Below are 23,683 nucleotides of genomic sequence, written 5' to 3'. Positions count from 1 at the left end.
GTAAAATATCTGGAAATACCGCTCGAGTCGTAATAATCGTACTTTAATTACAGAGTCGAGTGGCATTTCTTCACGCGCAATTTTCATTTGACGGAACGTCGGATTCCGGGAACCGCTTTATTTTTGCGCTACCGAGACCGATCAGTCTGGGTTAGGTAGAATGTGTTATAGGATAGGACATAGGATATCTGCGCTCTGTTTAGCCAGTCGAGTTGCAACTTTCAAGGCGGCAGGTCGTGACGCACGTGGCGACCGTCGCGACTATTACAGTATACATCCCGCGAGACACGAAATGTTGCGCGGCGCCAGAGTGATGCGATCGATCGAGATACGTAATTTCGTAATAACGCGCAATCCTTTGCAAAAGTGCGCATTGCACCGTAGTGAGATCTCGTCAAGAACATGGCAACGAAAAATGCTTTCATCCACGGTGCGGTAGGACCAATCGAAATTAATCTGATAGAAACGCACGCCAGATTAGGTCAGGTTAGGTACAGATTTTTAACAAATTACATGTGCATCCCACGTGTTAAAATGTACATAATCAATTTCGACCGTGAGTTAAAATAGCGATTATGCAACCGATGACTTGGCAACCTTCGGCGCTTTACTTAAACACTTTCTGTTACCGTTATATATCCATGTCGCTTTGTGCATCGATGTTATTGTGAAAAAAAAACTTACGGTACAATGTCAATTGTTGGTTAATTACATGTGCTGAACTTGTACAAAATGACGGTGTAATTTATCAATGTTAACCGGTACGTATCGGATTGGCGCGCTATGGGAACCGTGACCTCAAATCACCGGTATGGAACCTGCTGCATTCGTGATGTAATATAATGTCTATGAAAAAGTGTTGTGGCGATGTTTTAGTCACGCTAGTAAACTGATCTCGCCCAATCGATCAAGTATACATATATAGTCACGGTTAAAGGCAATAAATTTAATATCGTCCCTGAATTCTGAGTAAAGCAAAAAAAAATACGTAAAAAAGCTCTTTTAAATAAATTTACTAATTCTTAATAATTAAATTTTTGTGCCAAAATAAAAATGTTTTTCAAGCTGTGTTATTTTGGAAACTTTATTCGCATGTTATTCTTTATAACGTAGACGCGATCATAATTCAATAAATTTAATTTGTTTTAATAAAAGATCCTTTAGTAATGATTAACAATGATAATATTATTGAAACAGGAAATATGTGATCAAGTACACAACAATATGTAATAACATGTGTAATAATAATAGTAATAATAATAAATTAAATAAAATATATAATGTGTATGTATTGCTGCAGACAATATAATATTTGCCACAGTTTATTTGTAATTACAATAAGTTAAAATGAGATTTGTTCTATTTTAATTATGCGATTGACAAATAACTTTGTTTACGCTTTTAACAAATAAGCAGAAATAGAGTAAAATTAATTATTAACTATTTAATTCTCTGCGTTCATCATTTTAACCGCCTTCCGGCTTGGTGCAATCCTCATTATTGTCAATTAGGATTAAACGGTTCAATTGTGTATTTGCCTACAATATTAACTCACTTACTGCGTATTAAATGCTGTGGATATGATCGAGATACGTCCATATAAATAATAGTAAATTTTACGTAGAGCAAATACCCGTCATATATAAAAACAGGAACAAAATAACAACCGATTCTGATATTAAAAAGTAATATTTGATATATTATACGTTTGCACGTATATCGTCTCCGTGCCGTTATTTTCAAGCATTTAACAATAGCGTTATTCGTTCTTAGCTTTCCATTACAGCTACATAGCTCACTGCGTGTTATTCAATTAGTCCATGAACCATCTCGCCCGTCTTAAATGTCCACTTTAAATGCTACTTATTGCATGCAATGCAACTGCGATGAGAGATTAAAGCACGCTCTAGGCTGCAAGTAGAGAAAAAGTCTATTCATGCTGGATATCATAAGAGAGCAATTTTTAATCAAACGAAACCTCGTGTTCGCGTCCGCCCACTTTCCTGATACCAGCCTACAGACAAAGTGAACGGGATAGAACATCTATCCCAAAAGAACATCAAACGTTTACGATCTTTTGAAAGAACTCGATTATTCATCCATGAAAAATTTCTCCTGTTTCATCGAGCGCTTTCATCCCAAGAGTCGTAGCGAATTAATCGCCCGTTCTCTTGCACTAGTTGCATCTGATATCTCCTTGAAGCTTAGAATACCTTTAACATTTACGCTTTTATTCTATCGCTTGCGCTACATGTCTTATGTATGTACAATGTTAAATTACGTATTTACATTTTAATTCTTATTATTAGCGCGATTATCATTATCTCGTTTTAATAAACAGTACAATTATTTTTAACGTAAAATTTTTCATAATATCATTACGAAACTTAAAATAATAAAAAAGATAAAGGGAAAAACGCCATAATCGGTCAGGACTGAATTGTACGTAAAAAGTCACTCAATAAGAATTAATATATTATTCGGACAGGCAAGATCCAGTCCTGACCGATTACGGCGTTTTTCCCTTTGTTTATCTGTATTGTATATCTTACACGGTCGTATATTCTCATACTTATTGAATAAGAAGATAACTTATCACACAAATTTATCCTATCTTAAGTCATGTAAATGTATAATTTTATTTCACAGAGATATCGCGCAAAGTTGAAGGACACATTTCTCGGACTTTATGCGTCATACTACAAATAATAATTGGAGATAAGTGCGAACTGATGAAAATAGATAAATGGTGACCGGAGATAAATGTGAACTTGCACGCACGCACGAAGTGATGTAATCTGTTATAAGCGAAAAACGCGAAAAACGTTCCTCTATAACTGTAGTACGTTAACCCTCAGGGTACGATCTGGGTTAGCGTAACCCGAGCGTAATTTTGAAAGTAGCGCCATTTTAAAGGAAGTGAATGGTGGGGGTCCGTACCGGGGGGGGGGAAATCTTTGAGGTAGCTACTATGTAAGCGCCAAGGGGCAGCGTCAGTCTACGCTTGGTGCTCAAGGTATACAAGTTTGAAAATTGAACTCGGGTAGTCTACACCCAGTTCGTACGGAACGTTACAAAATCCGTGTTTTTCAAACAAAAAAAATTTATGTTTTTCGAGTATTTGCTGCAGTAGAGTATTCTGGTATGTATAATTTACTATTTTTAATATACTTTTGTGCATTCTAACCTCAAAATGATGCTCTGTAGCATACCAGCATAACGTATCCGTGCATGCAATTTTTGTTATTTATTTATATTATACTAATCAACAACATCCAAAAGAACTATTTTTACTTTAAGATATTTTTTTTTGCGTTATTACGATAAATCAAGCAAGTAACGTTATATCGCTATCGCAAAAAAACGGGTATTTTCATAGTTCAAAAAAAATATACTTTTTGGAATGGATCAAAAAACGAATTCAGCCATTTCAAAGAACAACTTTTTAGCTTTCAAACGCGACTTAAAAAATGTCGATATCTTTTTTTTTCATAAAGTTATGCAATTTAAAAGAAAAAATGAATTTTTATGAAAATTTTTTGAGAATGGTTTACATTTTCAAATGTATCTTTGTTTAAACAAATAAGGTAATAAATCTACCAACGCCATTATATTTTTGAGAAAATTTCCGATCCAAAGAAAAAAAAATTTGTTTCAATTGATAAATTACAGCCCGATATACAGTCAATCAAAGTCGCCGGGTTAGGCTAACCCATGTTCGTACGGAACGTAACTTTTTTATAGATCGTACCCTGAGGGTTAAAGAGTCTACAACACATTTGAATAAAGAGAATTCTTATTTTGTTGAAACGCACGTGCGTACATAAAACGGTATGTGTACATATCTCGGCGCGAGGTATACGATCGAGCGTGTTAATCATTAACCTTCCATTGCCCTCGTTCAGCAAATTAACGTTAGTGCTATCTTATGAGTGCCGCGCTGCACCTATATGTGTGTCACAGTGTGATTTAGTTACGGTGTTGCCACATATTTTTCTCAAATCAACACGGTCTTGTAACAAGAGGATGAGACATCGATCGGTACATACATCAATCTGTCACGGTAAAGCCCCTTGTACAACAGGCGATAGCGATAGCGATAGTATTAGGTTTAGCAACAGCGCGAGTCGCGTTGACTGTACGAATTTGTTCTCGCCATGAGCACTCCGCACTCAGAAAGTCTAAATATTGTTCTAACGAAATTTTAGAAAATAACCATACAAATATAGTCTAGAAAATTGTAAGTGAAAAGTCAGAAAGTTTCAGGGTCAACTTCTATGCAATTAAAAAAATAAAAGCGACCTGAGTGTTCGCCTCATACGAGAGCAATGGAGGGTTAATAAATAGAAGTACAGGAACACCATCAAATAATTCTAAGGAATTTACTGAATTACTAGGCAAGCTACAGATTATTTGCAATAGACTGCCGCAATTTATTTTTTCGTAGAACACAAACGAGATAAGATAATCTCACACATATATATACGTGCCTTAATCTTTCAACGTGAGTAATTTTGCGTTTCGTCTTTCCAAGGTGTGACACTGAAGCTAATAATAAGTAGTTAAAAAAAAAACAAGTTTTTCTCTCTTGCCACTCTTGCCCTATCATCTTTACGGAGAACGGATTTATATCAACGATTATTCACCAAACCACATCCGCATCGCTACAAGGAATTTCTTCTGCGATTGAAACCGGTTATTTTATACGATCTTCACTAATCAAGGCTGAAATATTATTCGTACGAAACATTATAAAATAACAGTAGACATACGCAAAATACAACAAATATAAACATTTCGTTAAACGCCTATATGTATATAATACAAGGTTTAATAAGTTATGCTAAGACATTTGCAACAATTATGCGAAGCATTACTTGGAGACTTGTTCTGACGAATTTATGGATACGATATAACGTGTTGAATGTGTGACGAAGGGCAAGACCATATTTAATACGGCAATATCACTCAACACTATAATAAGAAATGCAGATGGTATATTTTCAGATGAACATTGCCAAAGCAATGAAGAAGAAATCATATCTTTTCGTCAGTCTAATTGTGACAACAATCTTGACAACATGCCTCTACTTCTCAGTCACTTACAGCGATTTTCAAATTCACGATATATTTCTCAAGATGATTCGTGAAGAAAATTATTTTGCGGATGTAACCGTTAAAGCGGAGACATATAGAGAAAAGGGCATAAAAACTATCCTTCTTTGGAACACGTTATTCGGTGACAGAAATTTTTACTTCGGGACAGGCGACATTTTCCGCGATTGTCCTTTCAATAAGTGCAAAGTCTTTAACGATCGGGACTATTTGAATGTGGAAGATTACGACGCGATTCTCTTTCACGGTAACGAGATGGATGCGTATGAAGTGCCACAGAAGAGGAAGACAACGCAATTTTATGTGTACGTTAATTTGGAAAGTCCAGCCAATCGAGAAGTATATCCAAAATATCGAAAGAGCTACTTCAACCTCACGATGACATACCGGCTCGACAGTGACATACCCTGGACTTATGATATCATAGAAGATGTAAAAAGCGGCAAATTCCTCGCACCTTCAAGGAATGCTGATTGGAACGTTTTTCAAAATAATACAAGTAATATATTTTTTCTTCTTTATCCTTTTCTTTATTTAATTGCCATTTTTATAATCAATAAAAATAATCAAATTAAATATTGGATAAATATGTTACTCAATATACCAAGATTTTCATTCTTTATATTATAAGAAGGCACAGTTTTAAAGTAAAAAATTAGAATACTCGATAGGAAAGTGACCACAATCTCTATTCTTTACTTATTGTTCTTATATTCTCTCCCATTATTGTGTCTTTTATGCAAAATGTAATTAGTTTCCCTGTCACAAAACAAATGACCCTTCTGCGAACGTCCTAACGACAAATTGTCGGGTGGTGTATCATCTTCTCACTATGTTAAGTTACCTCGAGTACGCGAGAACTAATCAGTTTTCGCAGGTGCAGAGGACGCGGTGGACGAAATGCCATCTGCGATATTGGACACCGTCAGGGGTAAGAGCAAGCCGGTAACTTGGTTTGTAAGCAATTGCGATGCCAAAAGTGGCCGGCAGAAGTATGTGGAGGAACTGTCGAAGCACATACGCGTCGACATTTATGGCAAGTGCGGCGAATTTAGCTGCGAGAAATATCGGAACTGTTTTAGCGACGTAATTGAGGCCGACTACTTTTTCTACCTGTCCTTCGAGAATTCCTTCTGCGACGATTACGTGACGGAAAAGCTGATGAATCCGCTCAGGTAATAACACGACTTCAGATAGCGGGAAATCGTTATCCGCAACCAGTGCACGAAAACAAAGACAATCTAACTAATGTCTGCGAGATATTTTCTCTGATGATATACGAGTCACCCTTATAAGTAACGTGTATGCCATCATGCATGGTTTAAGTCAAAATGTAAGACTGATATAAAATTATCTTATCGACTTACTTCTTGCAGTCTTTAGTTCGGCGCGCGCCGATTATTTAAATAAATTCTTTTATATATAAATAAAGATATATGTGAAGAAACGTTATTTTTTAAAATTTTTACTAATAAATTATTTCTGCCATTTTCTTTTTTTAATTGTCATTACCTCTTAAATCAGCTTTTATAGAGCAAGCATATTGCAGATGGTTTCTCAGAAAAAAAGGTTGTTAACACTTGAACGATATTTTCCAATTTTCATTATTATTATTCATATTCATATGCAATCAAATATAGGGCCTATTCAAATCGCATGCAGACTGACTGCTGCGTTACGCATTGACGTTTAATGTAAATGCAATAAGCATAAAGTTGACATCAAAATTCCACGATTGTCTGGAATTGAAATATTATCGGCGCGATGATAGCATCGATACGGCAATACGTCAATAATTGAATCGAATTTATTGCTATTTGCGGATTGTGCGAAATACAAATGGTAACGATAACGCCACGCGCGGTGTTTCTTTCCCGTTTTTATTAACACGAGCTGCTCGACGGAGCACAATGCGGACAATGCTTTGGTGATCGTTAAATATGTTCGTTTATCATTCGATATTACGAATAATCCAATTTTACGGGCATACACCCAATATCTGATGACAAATATATTTTGATGTAGACTATATGTCAAAAGACATCTATCATTGTCATTTATGTCAATGCGTGCAGTCAAGATTGCGTACTGCGTACTTATTACATATACAATTAAAGTAAAAAAATTACAAGCGTATTAAATGTCAAAGCAATATTTCTTGTGATTTTCAATAAATGTCTAAAAACACATCAAGAACCTATTTTTTAATTATCTTTATTATTGTCTACCAAAAGAGCTAATAATTTATTCAGGTCAGAGGCAGCATCTTTTTTAAAATAATGCTTAACCCACGTGTTTGTTATACAAAAGTACATAATATTAAATGCGGAAAACTAGCTATTCTGTATTGTTTATTTCAATTTTGCTTGATTCATCGGTTTGTTTATCATATCTTTTTTTATGTATAGTTCCGCAGGTGGAATAAGCAAAACTGCAAGAAAATATTATCAATCAATAACGGGCTTTTCTTATCAATATTCTTGCAGGTATAATGTCGTCCCGGTGGTTTACGGAGGCGCCAACTACAGTCAGTTCGCACCGCCGAATTCCTACGTAAATGCCTTGGACTTCGACAGTCCGAAGGAGCTCGCCGCGTATTTGAAATATCTCACTCAGGATCTGCAGCGATATCAAAGCTTCCTACAATGGAAAAAATATTATCGAGTCAATGTCGGGACGAAGCAGGCCGTTTGTAACCTTTGCGAAGTGCTGCATAAGCAGAAAAAGCCGAAAATTTATTCGGATTTAACGGATTGGTACGCCAAAGATAAATGTTCTATTCAAGCGCTTCTAGATAATAACGTTGATGGATACGCAACGAAACGTACGCTAATGAGTCGCGATCAGAAACAGGAGCCGGATTATAAAACTGGGACACACAAACATTAATAATCTATTCAAATAAAATGTAAAACGAAAATACCCAGAGCTTGATTAAACCTAAATAAAAATTGACGTAGTAATCCTAGATATTTAAAAAAATGTATATAATGTAAATAGTAATCGCACATTCGTTATTTTAGCTTCAACTTCTGCGTTATTGATCAATCGTGATATAAATACTTTCCGAATCCATCTTACTTCCAAATTGAATATGACTTTACGAAGATATATCAGTATTATTAAATATGATTCATCTTAGTTTTGGAAACTTTGATTTGGATACGTAATTAAGCCTATACGTGATAAGATATTCCTCCGTCATCTGTTATCCAATTATGCATATTGAGCGTTTCTCAAGTCTATAACGAGGTGAACGACGATGCAGCTTCGACGTTTGACTTATACATCGATGATGGGTCATTAGGCCGAGAATATGTAGTACATCGATATATTCACTACTCGCTTGATTAGCGAAGATCAAAGCGGCCAAGCTCCATCGCTCTAACACTACTATACTCGCAGAGTTTGAGGAATATAGATATGTGATTTACTGATCGCTTTATAAGGAGAACCGGTTTTTCGGAAATTGTATATTATTATCCAAATTCCAGCGATAATTAATAGACTGAACGAATGTAAAGCATATATTTGTATATATAAAAGACTGACATTTAGTCTTCTTATCTCATCAAGAAACTATCTATACGAGGAAAAAATGTTCTCGTGATATTTTCTTCGATATTTTTTAAAATATTACATTTACATGGTTAGTAAATATAAGTATTTATAAAACGATCTTCGTCTGCCCGAATAGGTGAAGAATTAAATGTTGTAGCAAATTAAAATAATAGTTTATTTATCAGCATTATTCAATCTAATCGTTCAATTCCATTCTGTTCTCATTTTGTTTTAAAAAGATATATCCAACTAGTCTATAAAATAGCGTAAATATAATAATAAAAGACCATTGTGTTCATACATATATTGCACATACAAATAAAATAAATATACGTTGACATAATCAGTGGTAGTTAACACATTTAACCAATAATAACTGTTAATGCGTTATCACAGTTTTGCGTGAGTGTGTGTAGGTATATACGAGATTTATGCTATGCATTTTTTGCGTTTAACGTAGCTTGTATAAATATATTTTTTTCTCTTTTTAAAGCTCTTCTATACTTTCAGCCAAATTTTAATTGTATATTTTAAAAATTAGCAGATTCAGACTACTAACTAATATAAACGCTTCATAATTATTAATTTTGGAAACGTAAAGTTGCAAAAGTAAATCTGCGAATAATACAAATGTACATGCAAATGGAAAATTACGCTAATTGTAAGTAACGCCTATGCATACCTATTATTGCGTAAATGTTATATAATGTTTATAACAATAATATCAGAGTTTTCGTTCAAATTAACAGAGAGAAAACCTTAATTAGATAATTATATGTATATTTAATACATTATTTTCGTAAACTAACATTTATCAAACTTTTTATTGTTAATGTTATCTCAGTATTCTTCCTTAATTGCGTTTTATTATAAATAATCTGTACATAGTTACGTTGTAATAAATACAAATATATTTTTCTTATATTTAAATTTTTCTTGTAGTCATTATCCCATTAATTACTTAAGAAAAACATAGAATTTTCTGCAATTAAAGAAAAATTATTTTCAATAATTTTTCAATCGATTCCTTCACCGCTGATTAACGATTTATTCATAAAAATGCGAATTCAGAAATAAACTGTTATTCTGATCTAGTAGTAATAGTCTCGATAGGCAAACATGCAATAGGTAGGTATATGTTATCGCGTCAAGTCATAGGATGTTTAAATAAATAACGACCACATATATGTAATTAATTCAAAATGTTTCAGCTTCGAGATTTTTTACATGTCGACATAAAAACATTGCCATTATAAAGACATTTTTTAGCATTCCAGTTTTTTAGTTTTAAAAACAAACTTTGACCAATATTCCTTCACTTATTAATCCATGGTCATAAATATCTTGATTGGTTACTTGACAATTTGTATGAAAGATGGTCTGTACTCGGAAAAATAAAAAAAACTTTACTGAGAAATAACGAGATTAAACAGGCTCACTCTTGATGTTCGAGTTTCTTTCTTCAACTAATGAAAAAAGCTTCTATTCTTAGTTTCTGTCTTCATGTATAGCGTCCAATTAAATTGCGATCTATTATATCCAATTTCATTCTTCCTGTTATAGTTACTTTGACACTAAAGTTTCAACAATATTTCTCCAGCGATATATTGTACATACAGCAAAATAGCACGTTTGTATCATTATCGAATTTTTAATGCGAATAGTATTAAAATGTATTCTGTAAAATTAGATAATTCATCTCGATAAAAAAAACGTATCGTATATCTAGGTTTTATTTCAAAACGTCATTTTATTATCATTTTACTGTTTTATTATTTTATTTTTATTACGGCAAGTTGATATACCCGCTTTACGGTTTATAATATTCTCTTTCCGTGATCATTATATAAAAGCACATATTATTTTACACATAAATCTGCGCACGGATATCAAAGCACGATCCCATGTGTTAAAGGGAAAAGGAGAGAAAACTCTTCATAAAATTCTATCAGACAAGCGACATGCCTCCGGCGAGTCATTTCAGACTTATGCGGGGGACCCCTAACGAAGGAAACTTCACTTCCTTTGTACGTCCGCCTGCACGATAAGCAATCGAATTGCAATAAACCGGACCAAGATGTCGCAAGTTACCGAGATAGATATTACCAATGATAGTTGTGTTAAAGTTACGAGAATCGCGAAAGTACTACGTACAAGTACACCGCACCGCGCTCGCTAGACGGTTACACGCCACGGCACCAGCTCTCGCATTGTAAAAGTACTACTTGGGTACAACTTCGAGCGTCGAACAACCATTTCAGTAGGTTGTAACAACCTCAAAGTCCTTCTCAAAGTTCATCGTGGCGGCAATTTCTTGTCGCTGGTACCGTAAACTCGTAGTCTGTTCCTCTCGCACTCTCTCTTTCATCGTACATTTATACAGTGTAGTAAGTATAGATACGATAATCTTCATCAGATCACGCGATACACACGATCAAATTCGACCGTTCAAATCAGACATCGAAACCAATAGAATTTCGTAGTATCAGATTCAGTATAGAGTAGGTATATACTACAGACGCGTGAAAATGATTTATATGCTTATCCGAGTCGATGAAAATGCAACACTCAATACAAGATGCATATAGCAATTTCTATTTAATTTGGGCTGGATTTACGTGCACGATATTAGGAATAGAAATGAGATGAGATTGTTCCCCGTTATGCGCACAACCGCAGTGATTGATTGATTGTATGCAAGCTCCACCGTTATTTGACAATGCACATCATACGGCTATTCGGCGCGTAGTACGATATGCATCATAGGAAAATAGAAATTGCTGCATTATGTCGGACCGTAAAATCCGCGTCAGCAATGATCAAACGTCGGATAATGTTTGGCTTCCGATATTGCTTATTAGAACGAACAAGCAGCCACGGGATAAAGAGCACATCACGCGATTAAATTTCATATTGGCATATTTTGCACAATATTTGCACAAAGTAATGAAATACTCAACGCTTTGTCCTTCTCATTGCGTGTTTTGACTTTTTTTAAATTATTGCATAAATAGTTTAAACGCAGCTTTGTAGGTTACAGCCGCGGCACGCAAATATATTTGAATTATTATACAATTACTGCCTCATATACGCCATTTCTCGTGCTTCCGCTACGAAGCGAATAGATTTTACGATAATGTATGTCATCTCATTTAACATCTATTTGTTTGATTGATCCGGAATTCCTTCATTTATTTTCCTACATAATCCATTTATCCAGTATTATATTGTATGAGTATTTTATAACGTATACTTATACGGTTTCTTGATATGTACTCTTGCAAATATTGCAAATTTTGTTTGTAAACGAAATCATCAATTTGAAATGAAAAGGTTTAGTTGATACATATTAATGCGTAATCTGAATCTTGCCATATAATTTCGAATGAAAAGTACGCATTGCAAATTTGCATTGGGTGGTTATTATTATACAAATTTCGGATGCAATCGTCAATTTTATTCGCATTAATATATTACGGGATAAAACGCCAGCAATTAAGTGAGTGCGATGATACGGCCGCAATAATTATGGATTGCAGTCACTTTATGCAGCTCGCTCGTGTGTAACATAATTAGGATATAACGGCAAAAAGCGGGCAAAAACGGCACATCATTGATTAATGATGGCTATTCGATCGCGTTATATTTATTTACAGATCATCGAGAAGACAATACATCATCACGTTGTGATTTAATGGTATACGTCTATACATAACGCTATTCCCCAAACACGTTATTTCATTTGACGGTATCACTCATCATTAATATTCACACAAAATCCTACCGTTCGACAGATAACAATGTTATAATGTGATAAATTTTTATGCAATTTTGTGATATACAAGCAGTCTTAATTCGCCTGTCTAGATTTCGAGACTAAAGTAAACATTGCATTAATTATTGTCTTTAATAGAACAAAAACGGCGACATAGTTGGCAAATAACCTCGTTTTCAATCCAAATATAGGGTAAAGTGCATATTTCAGATCAGATCCTAATTCGGATCAGCAAAAAAATGCCTGTCTAGCCAACTGTACCTATCATATGTGGATTTTTTTCACTGATTATCTAGAGCTATAAGGGATAGCCATAGACGATAGCAAAAAAAAATCCACATGACAAATACAGTCGGCATTTCAAATTTGCACTGATCCGCATTAGAATCTGATCCGAAATATGCTCTTTATTCTAATTTAAACATGTTAAACGATAACAATACACACGGACGAGTCGTTTTCGCGAGCAAAACTTTGTTTCCGATCTTTCATGACGAAGAAATTCCGTCGCGCAATCCCCGGCAAAGTGTTAACGCCGTGAGCGATAAATACGAGGGTTGAAAGTGGAAAAGCAACGGCTCGAATCGAGTCGGATGGATATAAAAAGAAATTACTGGCCTCTCAGACGCACTTGGACCTCCGAACGGTACTGGCGCTCGCGCTCCCTTCCTCCGCTTCCTCTCTTTCGTCCTTAGTTTCCATCTTGCTTTCTTTCTTGCGCGATACCCTCTCGCCATTTCTCTGTACCCATTCTCTCTTTTATACCGAGTTTATCTTCTACCTCTTCCTTCTTTTCCCGAGACTGCTCCGGCTATTTCCCGATTCTGCCGCTCCACACTCGTAACCTGAATTATAGATGTCCTTCACAGTCTGCCGCAACTCACAGTTCTGCCTCCGTTTCCGGTTCAACAAAGATAGCGTGTTTGAGACATTATTTGCATATATGAGCGCAAACGGAAATACTATCAGAAATTTGATTTTTTTCAGTCGAATCCTATTCATAGAATTCGAATATAGTTATTGAGAAGCAGTGCTATCTATACCTTACATCGCTTGAACTATCGATCAAATATTTTATCCTATTTAGATCTATATGTAGAATCGATTAGAGCAGTTATCGGAACATTCTTTAACAAAATATCCAATTATATATTATAAATTATAACTTTAAAAATAATATCGATATAATATTTATACAGATATTATCAAATTATTAAGAAATATTGATTACATCAATTTAATATTAAAAGAAAATGTCTCAATTTCCACTATTTTAATATGTATATGTTAATATAGCAAAGATAATGCAAATGTCGAAAAGATCGTTAGACCTATATATAAAATTTTATATAACAGTATAAATATATCATAAGTTATTCGTTAGACCTTGGACCTAAAGATTGGTTCAACATAATGACACATTGTTAAAAAGGTGCTTGAAAATACGATACGATAAGAATAGCCACGTAAGTATTTACTAAAGATAAATCTTATCTAAACTTCCGTTTGCTGAACGAAGACGTGAGGCAAAATTCAGCGATAAGAGCAACGGAACCTTCTATACGACTCAGTGCGATAATCCCCGCATACATCGGAGAATTGATTCAAAATTAAACAGTAGGAGAAACGGGATACGCGCGTATCCATTGCAATTAATCAAATTATTAAGCCTGGCTGGATTGCAACCGGCACGCGTTGCTGTTTCGCGAATATTCGAGTCTAACGATAACGATATAAACGCGTAATGGGTCTCCCATGGTGCATATATGTGAGCGCGAGTCCGAAATTATTTCTCAGGATGCAAATTGATTTGGTATATCTCACTGCTGATAGTGCTGATGGCATTGCATAATTATCCTTATTGTCGTCGAATCCTATGAAACTATAAATGTTGTTGCATTGGATGTTACTAATAAATAAACAGTTAAATTTACATCGATATGGATAAAAATGGCGCTGAAACAAGCTTGGCGCGCTAAAGCCAGCGCGGAAGGCATCTTAAAAACATTGTTAACTTCAATATTGCGTCGGTGCAGATAAACTGCAACATCTTCAGTCAGGCATTATGCCGCGCACGAAGACGGGGCAGTAAACTTTATAAATTCAGCACGCAACTCTCTCGCGGCGCGTTGTCTGTTGTGCGCGTGCCGAAGTTGTATATCACACTGAATATTTCGGGCAAATTGATATTTATAGTCCCCACGTGCGTTAGTTCCGAATTGAATTTGCGCATAAATGCTGAAAATTTCTCGGTTCCGCGTGTTCCCAATTTCGCGTAAGCGCGACAGCACACGCATTCGCATACGTCGCGTTTTATTTCGCCGAGCCTAAACATACCTCGAATTTATACAATATATATTGGAAAATTATGCGTATCGGTTTGCATACGGTATTAGCAGAGGAATCATTTTAATCAGACTGCATTAGCTTGCTATTTGTGATTATCCTTGACGTTGTATAGTGACAGAAGTCGAAGAAAAAATAGATTTTTATATAACAAATCTTGAAATGTTTACGTAATCGAAAAATCTAAAATAAAATACTTGAAGATTTAGACCATAAGTACATAAATTATTTTAAAAAATTTTTTAATCACAGAGGATTTTGCAATTAATCCGAAAGGACGCAACGCGTTACGACTCACTTCATATACATGACGGTTTGAGCAAGATTTAATTCGACTTGCTAGATGGGACTTGTTAATGGGTATTTAGAATAAAGAATGAGCTTGCGGAACAGACGAGTAATAGATGAAGAGGAAGGAGAGTGACAGTGAGTCGTTCACGACGCGTCTTCGCACATTTGCGAAATTGCCAGTAGCAGAAGCTTTCGAGGATACGACGTGTCTGCATCCCGACGACGTGCGCGTCCTACGAGTTGCATCTGCAACAGATAGGAGACACTTTAGCCGATACCTTGCGCCAAGTCGCTGACATCTCGGGGATCGATCCGTTCCTTTGGAAACGTTATTTGCGCTCGTGACACAGAGGTGCGACGAAAATAGAAATCTGCACTTGATATCGACGCCAGGAGAAACGAGATATCGAGATAACATTAATTGCGTTATGAAATTTTCGCTTTGCTTAAATAGGTCGCTTCAGGAGGGATTCTTGAATCATTTCTGCAATAGCTAACATTATCACATTCGTATTAATAATATTATAAGATTAATTGCAAAATATTTTATGCGTATTAGATAATAGATGTAGAGAATTTGCTCTCATAATAGAAGTTTATATATGACAAAATATTCGTTACAAAATGTACTTTTCATGATGTAATTGATAAATATATAAAATAACTCGTATATTGTTTAATAAGCTTCATATTTTTAATATTAAGTAAAACTTTATGCAAAACATGATGTAAATTTAAAATAATCGAGATTAAGCGACCCAACTGGCCACTTTCTATTTATTCGTCTCACAACGTTTCGACTCCGATTGGGTCCTTCTCAAGTGAGATTATACATAATTACGCAACAAAAAAATCATGCGTCGCAAGACGTTGAGCCCAAACCACATCATGCGAACGCCACGCTAGAACGAATAAAATGTTAATATAAGTATGTCAGATATAAATTATGAAAAAGTGGGAGACATATCGCAAGTACATCGTGAGAACTTACATGTTAAGTGCGTCAAAAGAATAAAATAATAAAATAACAAGTTTCTGAGACTCTCAGAGACTTCTCCCACTTTTTCATAATTTATATCTGACATATACTTATATTGACATTTTATTCGTTCTAGCGTGGCGTTCGCATGATGTGGTTTGGGCGCAACGTCTTGCGACGCATGATTTATTGTTGCGTAATTATGTATAATCTCACTTGAGAAGGACCCAATCGGGGTCGAAACGTTGTGAGACGAATAAATAGAAATTGGCCAGTTGGGTCGCTTAATCTCGATTATTTTTATCTACACACTGGCGGATCCAATAATTTATATTCCATTGTTTAAATTTAAAATATATTTTCAATACAAATTTCTTTTCAAATATTAGATACATTTCGCTAAATTTATTGCTTTGTACCAGAACAGATAAATTAAATCTATTTATCATAAAAGATAAAAATTTCCAGCAGTGAGAGGAAAATTCAATTTTAAACGCTTTTTGTCTCGCAAAAATACAGTGTGATATAAACGTAATTTGATATAATAGTGAAATATAAGAAAGAAATAATTAATTAAATAAAACTAGAAGCAAGAAAAGTTCTTTATTAGATTATTTTCTCTTTTCTTTTAACAGCTAATAGAGCTAAAGTATTGATTCCATTATCGCAATCGCGATACACCATTATATTGTCAATATCGTAATAAAGTTTCTGAAATATATTAAGGTCGAAATCACATACATTGAGGACGATCGATAAATTATTCGAACAAGCTCGAGAGAAATGATCAAAGAATCAGGTGGGCCGCGCGCATAAATTCTGTGGAAAATGTTCATATACGATTTCCAAACGTATGCTCGAGGTTTATCAGCGGTAACTTTGGCCCCTTCATATCTCGCCAATAATTCCTCCTCGAGTGCAAAACTGGCGTCGGTCTTTCTATCATCCCCCGCGGGCCGTCCGGACCGACGCCCCACCCCCTTGAGGAGATTCTTTACCGCTCTTTCCCGCGGTGCCGGGAGACGTACCGAGGACCTGGGAGAATTTATCCGACAGATAAAAATGTCTCTTGGAGTTTATATAGGGAGAGAGAACGGGGAGATTTCAATAAAACCCTCGATTGTAAAGTACAGATAGAGGGAGGCTGTCTGGACGTTACACGGGTCAGTGAAGCTCAGTCGGTATCGTTTCTCCCAGCTCGTTCACCTTCAATGACTGCATACCTCAAGAGGAGGTATTCCTTCTCTTTGCAATAAGGATATCGATAGCGAAGCAAAACCTTATCTGTCTCACACATCTGTGAATTGGCTTTTCTTGGTTGCTCTTTATAGGTATCATTATTAAAATTTTAAAATCTATTTATCATCTCGTAAAAAAGTGAAGCATTCTTCTCTCCCTTTCTTACTCTTTAAAAATTCAATAATGATGCCCCCTTTGATCCTTTTAATAATTCATTGCACACGTGCACGTGTTAGAAACATATTATTTAAAGAGTATTGCGATCATGAATAAAAGTAAAAAAAAAAACAAAAAATTACAACTTAAAATATAGATGCACTGAATAAATTATTGTTTTTCTTCGTAACATCCGTAGTAATAATCGTAAAAGTCGTAATATGTATTTTGGTAAAGAAGTTTAAGTCAGCTTGTCGCGTTATCAATTCGCTTTATGCGTTTGTTTTAAGAGCGGCTATAAACTCACGATCATATAATTTAACATACATTGCATAAATCTAGCGTTCCTCTGCTTTTCAATAATCGTGACACGTGTTGTAGTGTGGTAATCGTACCCGATCAAATAACTCGTGCAAATTGTAAAAATTTCATGGATATGCGTAAAATTAAAAACATAGGAAATATAAAATTGTAACTTATAAAATTAAACATCTGATTTTGTGAATTAAAAGCGAGGTGAACACACCTCGTATTCAACCTATCTTCTTGTTTAGTTTCGAAGTTGATTATACGCGATTAAAATATATATTCGCGGTCTCTGTGTGGTAACTACATATATATATATATATATATATATATATATATATATATATATACACAATACATATATATAAGTACGACTGTTATTTGCGTGTCCATGAGTGCACACGTGTTGGCATATACGCGCGAAAGGCGGTCGAGCGCGAAGCGGGTAATTAGCGCGGTACGTCCCCGTGCAGTCTCACGCGGGATTAATTATGTAAGCTCGGACGCGCGTGTGTAACTCCCACACATACAAGTGCGTGCACGCGAGTGCACACGCTCGCGAGTGTCGAGCTGATAAACTCTCGTGCGTACGCGACGGTGCCCCCGGTGGTATATCCCCGCGAGATCGACGTACAAGTGCAACTGCAGACTCGCACGTTCGCACACGCGTTTTCTTAAGGCGCGCCGTGGTATCTACGCCCGTACAGTCAGTGCCACGACCGACCGTGACCGTGTCGGTGAGCTGGACCAGCACTTTGCGGGCACGATTTATAGAGCATTAAACCAACGCGCGACTGAGCAACCCGCCACTTCGGTCGGGCTGTACGTTACAGACTCTTTCGCGTACGTATACGCGAGGGTGCATGTGCAGAGATCAGAGATACGTACGCGTCCGTGGGAAATTCAATCCAGACGCGGCTATGTTTCTCCGGGGAGAGCATCCCGTCGCGTCGCTCGTCTACTGATAAACATCAACCGTAATTTGACGTCGCTCGACGCTCATCGATTCGGACATTTTCCGTGAAGGAATCGATACACGTGCTAGTTATAAATGGAACAGTTTTGAAAGAAACCAGAAAAAGTGGCACAGATATATACTTACTAACGAATTCTACAATGACAAATTGTGCACAAGATTCATTACATATTTCTGCCAAAATTATTCCAACATAAAACAAAATAGTTTATCAATATCGCGTAATTATTTTATTTAATAACGTCATTGCACAAATAATTAATACTGCCGTATATTTGCCGTTGTTAATTAATTATTTAAACAATCAGAATATAGCATTATTGCGCGCAAATATTCTCTAGGGTATATCTTTTATATCTTTTGATGTAAACATCACATTTTCAGGTTTACATACGAGGCAGCATTACAGCATTATGATCGGTCGATTTATCCTCGAATTTGTAGTTTACTTCGGCGAAGCACAGACATATCCTTTATATATCCGCCGCAATCACGAAGGATTTCCAGTTATGATAGCTCTGAATGTGCGTGGCGGCGTTATCAATAGAAACTCTTTCACTCTGTATCAATTTCAGTATCTATTCGAAATTCACAGACATCGCGAGTAAAAGAGAGAAGGAGAGGGGGAGGGAGGGAAAAGGGGAGAGGGAGAGAGAGAGAAAGAGAGAGAGAGAGAGAGAGAGAGAGAGAGAGAGAGAGAGAGAGAAAGTATAGTCGATAGTCGTCTACGATCTTCGCAAGCTCCGGTTGTGAGCTCGCGCTGTATTTCTTCTGGACGACTTGAGGATTTGGCGCTCTTATTCATCTAGCGATCTCAATCGACTCGCATTGGCTCGGATACGTAAGACGCGGTACGTTTTTACCGGGTAGCCGGAAAGATTCGAGGTCCTTTATATTTATTCGACGATCCTTATCGATTTTATCCCCCTCCTCTTTACAAACGCGTTCGTCCTTTACGGCGTATCAGCGACGTTCATCATTACGTCGACTTTGCGGTAGATTAGAATTTTATATGCCGGAGATATGCGCGCGCGCGCACGCGTGTATGTGTGTACGTGTGTGTAAAATCGATTATTACGTGGAGGGAAGTCGCCAGTGGACTTTTATGATAGCGCAGATTGGATACTTCATAATAAGAAAATCCCAAGGATATTTCTCTCAAATACTCCGCGCGTAATACGCCAGTGAAGCACCTTCAAATATCACTGCACTTTCGCCTTACACAATTTATGATGATTATTAGCGCAGTCGAGACCATTATTTGTAATATCTCAAAACTTGCTTAAAAGGATTTAAATATACTTGAAACAATTTCATCTTCTAAAATATTCTGCTCAAATTGTACTGGTATCCTAAGAAGAGGATTACTTGAGTAGGTAGCCAAAACTTTCAGAAAATACAACTACCGTTATCGCACCGTTGGCAGAAATTTCGGCGTTCAGATGCTAAGAACGTAAGCCGCGTTAATCAAATTTCCGGCCGACTGAACTATGCCTGGCGAACTTGTCCCTCAAGCGGGCAGGAATAAATCGTATAATAATCAACTAACCATTCCCTGCATTAAATAAAGATCTATAAGAAGATTCGATTATTCAGTAGAGTCAATTTTGTCAAATTTGTTTATAAAATAAACAAATTTATTGATGAGGTTCTAGTAAAATATTAATAATCATTATGTATAATCAGTATCGTAATATTTCCACAACAGACTTTTCTTGAAAAAGCATGATAAATTAAATACAAATGTTTATAATATCTCATTGGTTTGAATAAAAAAACTGCCTCGTGTATATTTTATGCAGAAACTGGGAAATATATATATAAATGTATCTTGTATGTCAGGCGTATATTTTTATAAAGTAAATTTTTCTATAATGAAAATATTACATTAAGCGTATAAAAATACAGAATATAAAATATAATACATGATGATATTTCTCACCTATTGATTTATAAAGCAAATTTATTTTAAAATACGTATACCTAATCGTCAGTCAGATACAAGGATTGTATTTCAATAAACATGACACATAAAATCGACTTCCGTCCTTGCTATAATGCATTAATGAGTTGCCTGAAAGGATGTCTGTTACTTTCGTGTCATATTTACGAAAACTTCATTATAATAGAAATAAATTTAGTGCGCGTTATTTAGAAATATGTTGAAAGATAAAGCGTATCAAAGACTATAAATATTATACATATGGAGGGGTAAAACCCCCCCACAGTAGTGTAAGTCAAATTTTTAAAAATATTTTTTCGTGTGTGCATAGATGCAATTTATATATTGTACAGATTGCATCTATGCACACGAGAAAATATTTTTAAAAATTCGATTTACACCACTGTGGTTTTTACCCCTCCAAATAAATTAACCCTTAACTAGCACGCGGGGTGTCAAACACCCCAAAACGAATTTCGTCAAGTTTAGGCATCTTTCTCGGTCGGTTAATCTATTTCGCATAAAATTAATTAATAACAATTTTTTTTCATAAATTTATTTCAAGAATTTTTTTGAAGCCTCAAAACTAAAAATTTCATAATTTAGGCTAATGGGTATCATTTTCCAGTGTTTAATGTATGTACTTGATTTTTTTCAAGCCTATTGGAGCCTCCATTTCGCCGTACCCAACGTTCAAAGTGTACAACACTCCGTGTGCAGATAACGTTCGATCGCGAACGTGTGCTAGTTAAGGGTTAAACAGAAAGTATATTTACGTACAATAAAGCCAATTCTCATTTCCACAATAGTTAAAAATAAGCTGTCCAAATTATTTGCTTAAAAATTCTTCCTGCATTGAATCAAATAAAAATAGTAAAAACAGATATAAACATGAAATATAAACAATATTCTATAACTAAATAAATATCGGTAGATATATTGGACGTATTGTAATTATATTGATAAATAATATCAGGGGCGTTGTGGAAATGAGATATATTTATTCGAAACGAAATAATATTTCCGGTGGTGCTATAAATGCACAGAAGAATCTGTTGATTGAAGCCAACCTACGCCGGAAAGAACGGTTTTGCTGAAATATCTAAAAATTTAGCTAGTTACAGATCTGAAAATAATTTTGCTTCACCAACAAAATAATTGTCTTTCCGTGTACCTAAATATAAATGCATCCAGACCGGACACGTATTTTAAATTAATCACGCGATCCTCAGTTTTTTAGCCGGTTAACGATCATTTGTCAAGATTATTGAAACCGTTCATTAATATTCAACATGTGTTAAAACGAGTTTTATTATAAATCGGTGTGTAACAACTCGTAGAATTTGTAAAACGCACTTGTTCGCTAATTCCTAACTTCGACAGGATATTTATATCGAAAGCGGCAAACGTAAGACAGCAATAGGCGGCTCGGACCGTCGAGGCATGCTCATCCAGGATGGAGAGAAGCGCAGAGGGAAGAGAGATGTTGGACAGAAAGGGGTGTGAGAGGAATGTTTCAGACTCCATTACTTGAATTGGAGTGGGAATACTGGGTGGTCCCTAAACACCCCCTCATATTTCGGACAAACGTTGGCGCCCATCGACCAGCCAGGCAAGCAGTTTTTGCGAGAAGAGTATATGGCTGTTATTTTCTTTCCGCTCATTTTAAATAAGAATATCGTATTCTAAAGTTAATTTTTCTGAGAACATCATGTGGCACATCAATGGCACATAATTTGTTATGTAATTTATCGTTATGACAGTTGATCACGTCACGTTCTCTAAAATGTGAAATAGTGTGGTGTTGCATTATTTTAAAATTAAAATCAACACGATGTATTTATTACGTATACAATCATTAAGACTAACTTTTCTTTTAATAAAGGAATTATAAAGATAACCGGTGCGCTATTAAACAAATAATAGTATCAAGAATATTTTCTTTATACTATAATATGTTAGACGAAAAAATTGTGGGACATTTAATTGCAATTAGATGCATCTGAAAAAGATTGTAATTCAAAATTATACAAAATTACTTGTTGAAGTTTAATTTCATCCGTTACTATTAGAGTTATAAACAATTGATATCTTATTTCGTCCACATTCATCCAGTGTTAATAAAGTCATTTTAGTCGATCTGACTTTAATGCAGAATGCAAGCCAAACAATGTGGAAATAGACACATTACTCATTCGACATGACGTAAATGTGTCACGTTTCCATACGCGTTTTAGCTTCTCCCCCCGTTCGTATATGGCACATTAATTCCTGAAGCCCATCAATCACGGAGTACGTACCACTCTTTTTTTTTCCTCGTATTCGGGAATATTTGATGCCGCGTGACGGCTTCGCCGAAACTTCCATACGCCACCTTCTGACGATGCTTAACTTTACATTGAACCGATACGACAACGAGTTTTGAGGACAAACACCAAAGTTAGGATGAGATAGACGGGGAATAGTCTGAGTTTACTGTATTAGTTTCTACGCGCGAACTGCGCCGCATGGATACGATGTGCCTTGTGCCTTGTGTATTCTCGGTGGAATTGATGCTTTTACACTGTTTGCAACCACGTTACGATATAATTGCAATTAGTCAGTGATGTAAATGACAGGCATTTACATGCAAAAGAGGGATGAATAAATATGACGCATTAATTATACCCCGAAAGATCATTCTGCGTAGCCGCGCGGATTTCAGTTACCGGCGAGAGGAGGAGAGATCTAATGAATATTATCCGTGTTGCTTCAGCTTTTTTTATATCAAATCCCGTTACTTACGTACATATAGCGCGCACCGTCCGTATGCGCTATATACTCAATATCGAATGTATTTTTTATCACAACCGGGCCGAAGCAATTTGGATTCTATTCCGTCGTTTCGATTTTTAAATTGGAGTCTCTGAATGTATTACTCCGGAATTGACTTGCGGTTCTATAACAGTTCGTAGCTTCACGTATATGATGACTTTATAAAATCATACCGTTTTCATG

General features: G+C 35.7%; 2 protein-coding genes across 25 annotated transcripts in view; one reads left to right on the top strand and one right to left on the bottom strand.

Annotated features, from left to right (window-relative positions):
* LOC139807967 (lachesin) overlaps positions 1–23,683 on the bottom strand; it is a 268,286-nt gene that overhangs the window by 86,302 nt on the left and 158,301 nt on the right. The window lies entirely within an intron of this gene.
* Fuctc (alpha-(1,3)-fucosyltransferase C) lies at positions 212–9,606 on the top strand. Of its 17 annotated transcripts, none has more exons than XM_071769518.1 (4): positions 212–435; positions 5,008–5,614; positions 5,984–6,290; positions 7,602–9,606. In XM_071769518.1, the coding sequence occupies exons 1-4, from the start codon at positions 403–405 to the stop codon at positions 8,002–8,004; spliced, it is 1,350 nt and encodes a 449-aa protein (XP_071625619.1). In that variant the 5' UTR covers positions 212–402; the 3' UTR covers positions 8,005–9,606. The 17 variants fall into 17 exon arrangements, with proteins under 17 accessions (XP_071625619.1, XP_071625631.1, XP_071625626.1 ...); XM_071769530.1 differs by having other exon boundaries at positions 4,535–5,614; XM_071769525.1 differs by having other exon boundaries at positions 2,650–5,614.

The sequence above is a fragment of the Temnothorax longispinosus genome, chromosome 2, assembly GCF_030848805.1.
Source record: "Temnothorax longispinosus isolate EJ_2023e chromosome 2, Tlon_JGU_v1, whole genome shotgun sequence".
Lineage (NCBI taxonomy): Eukaryota > Metazoa > Arthropoda > Insecta > Hymenoptera > Formicidae > Temnothorax > Temnothorax longispinosus.
This window is presented reverse-complemented; position numbering and strand designations above follow the sequence as displayed.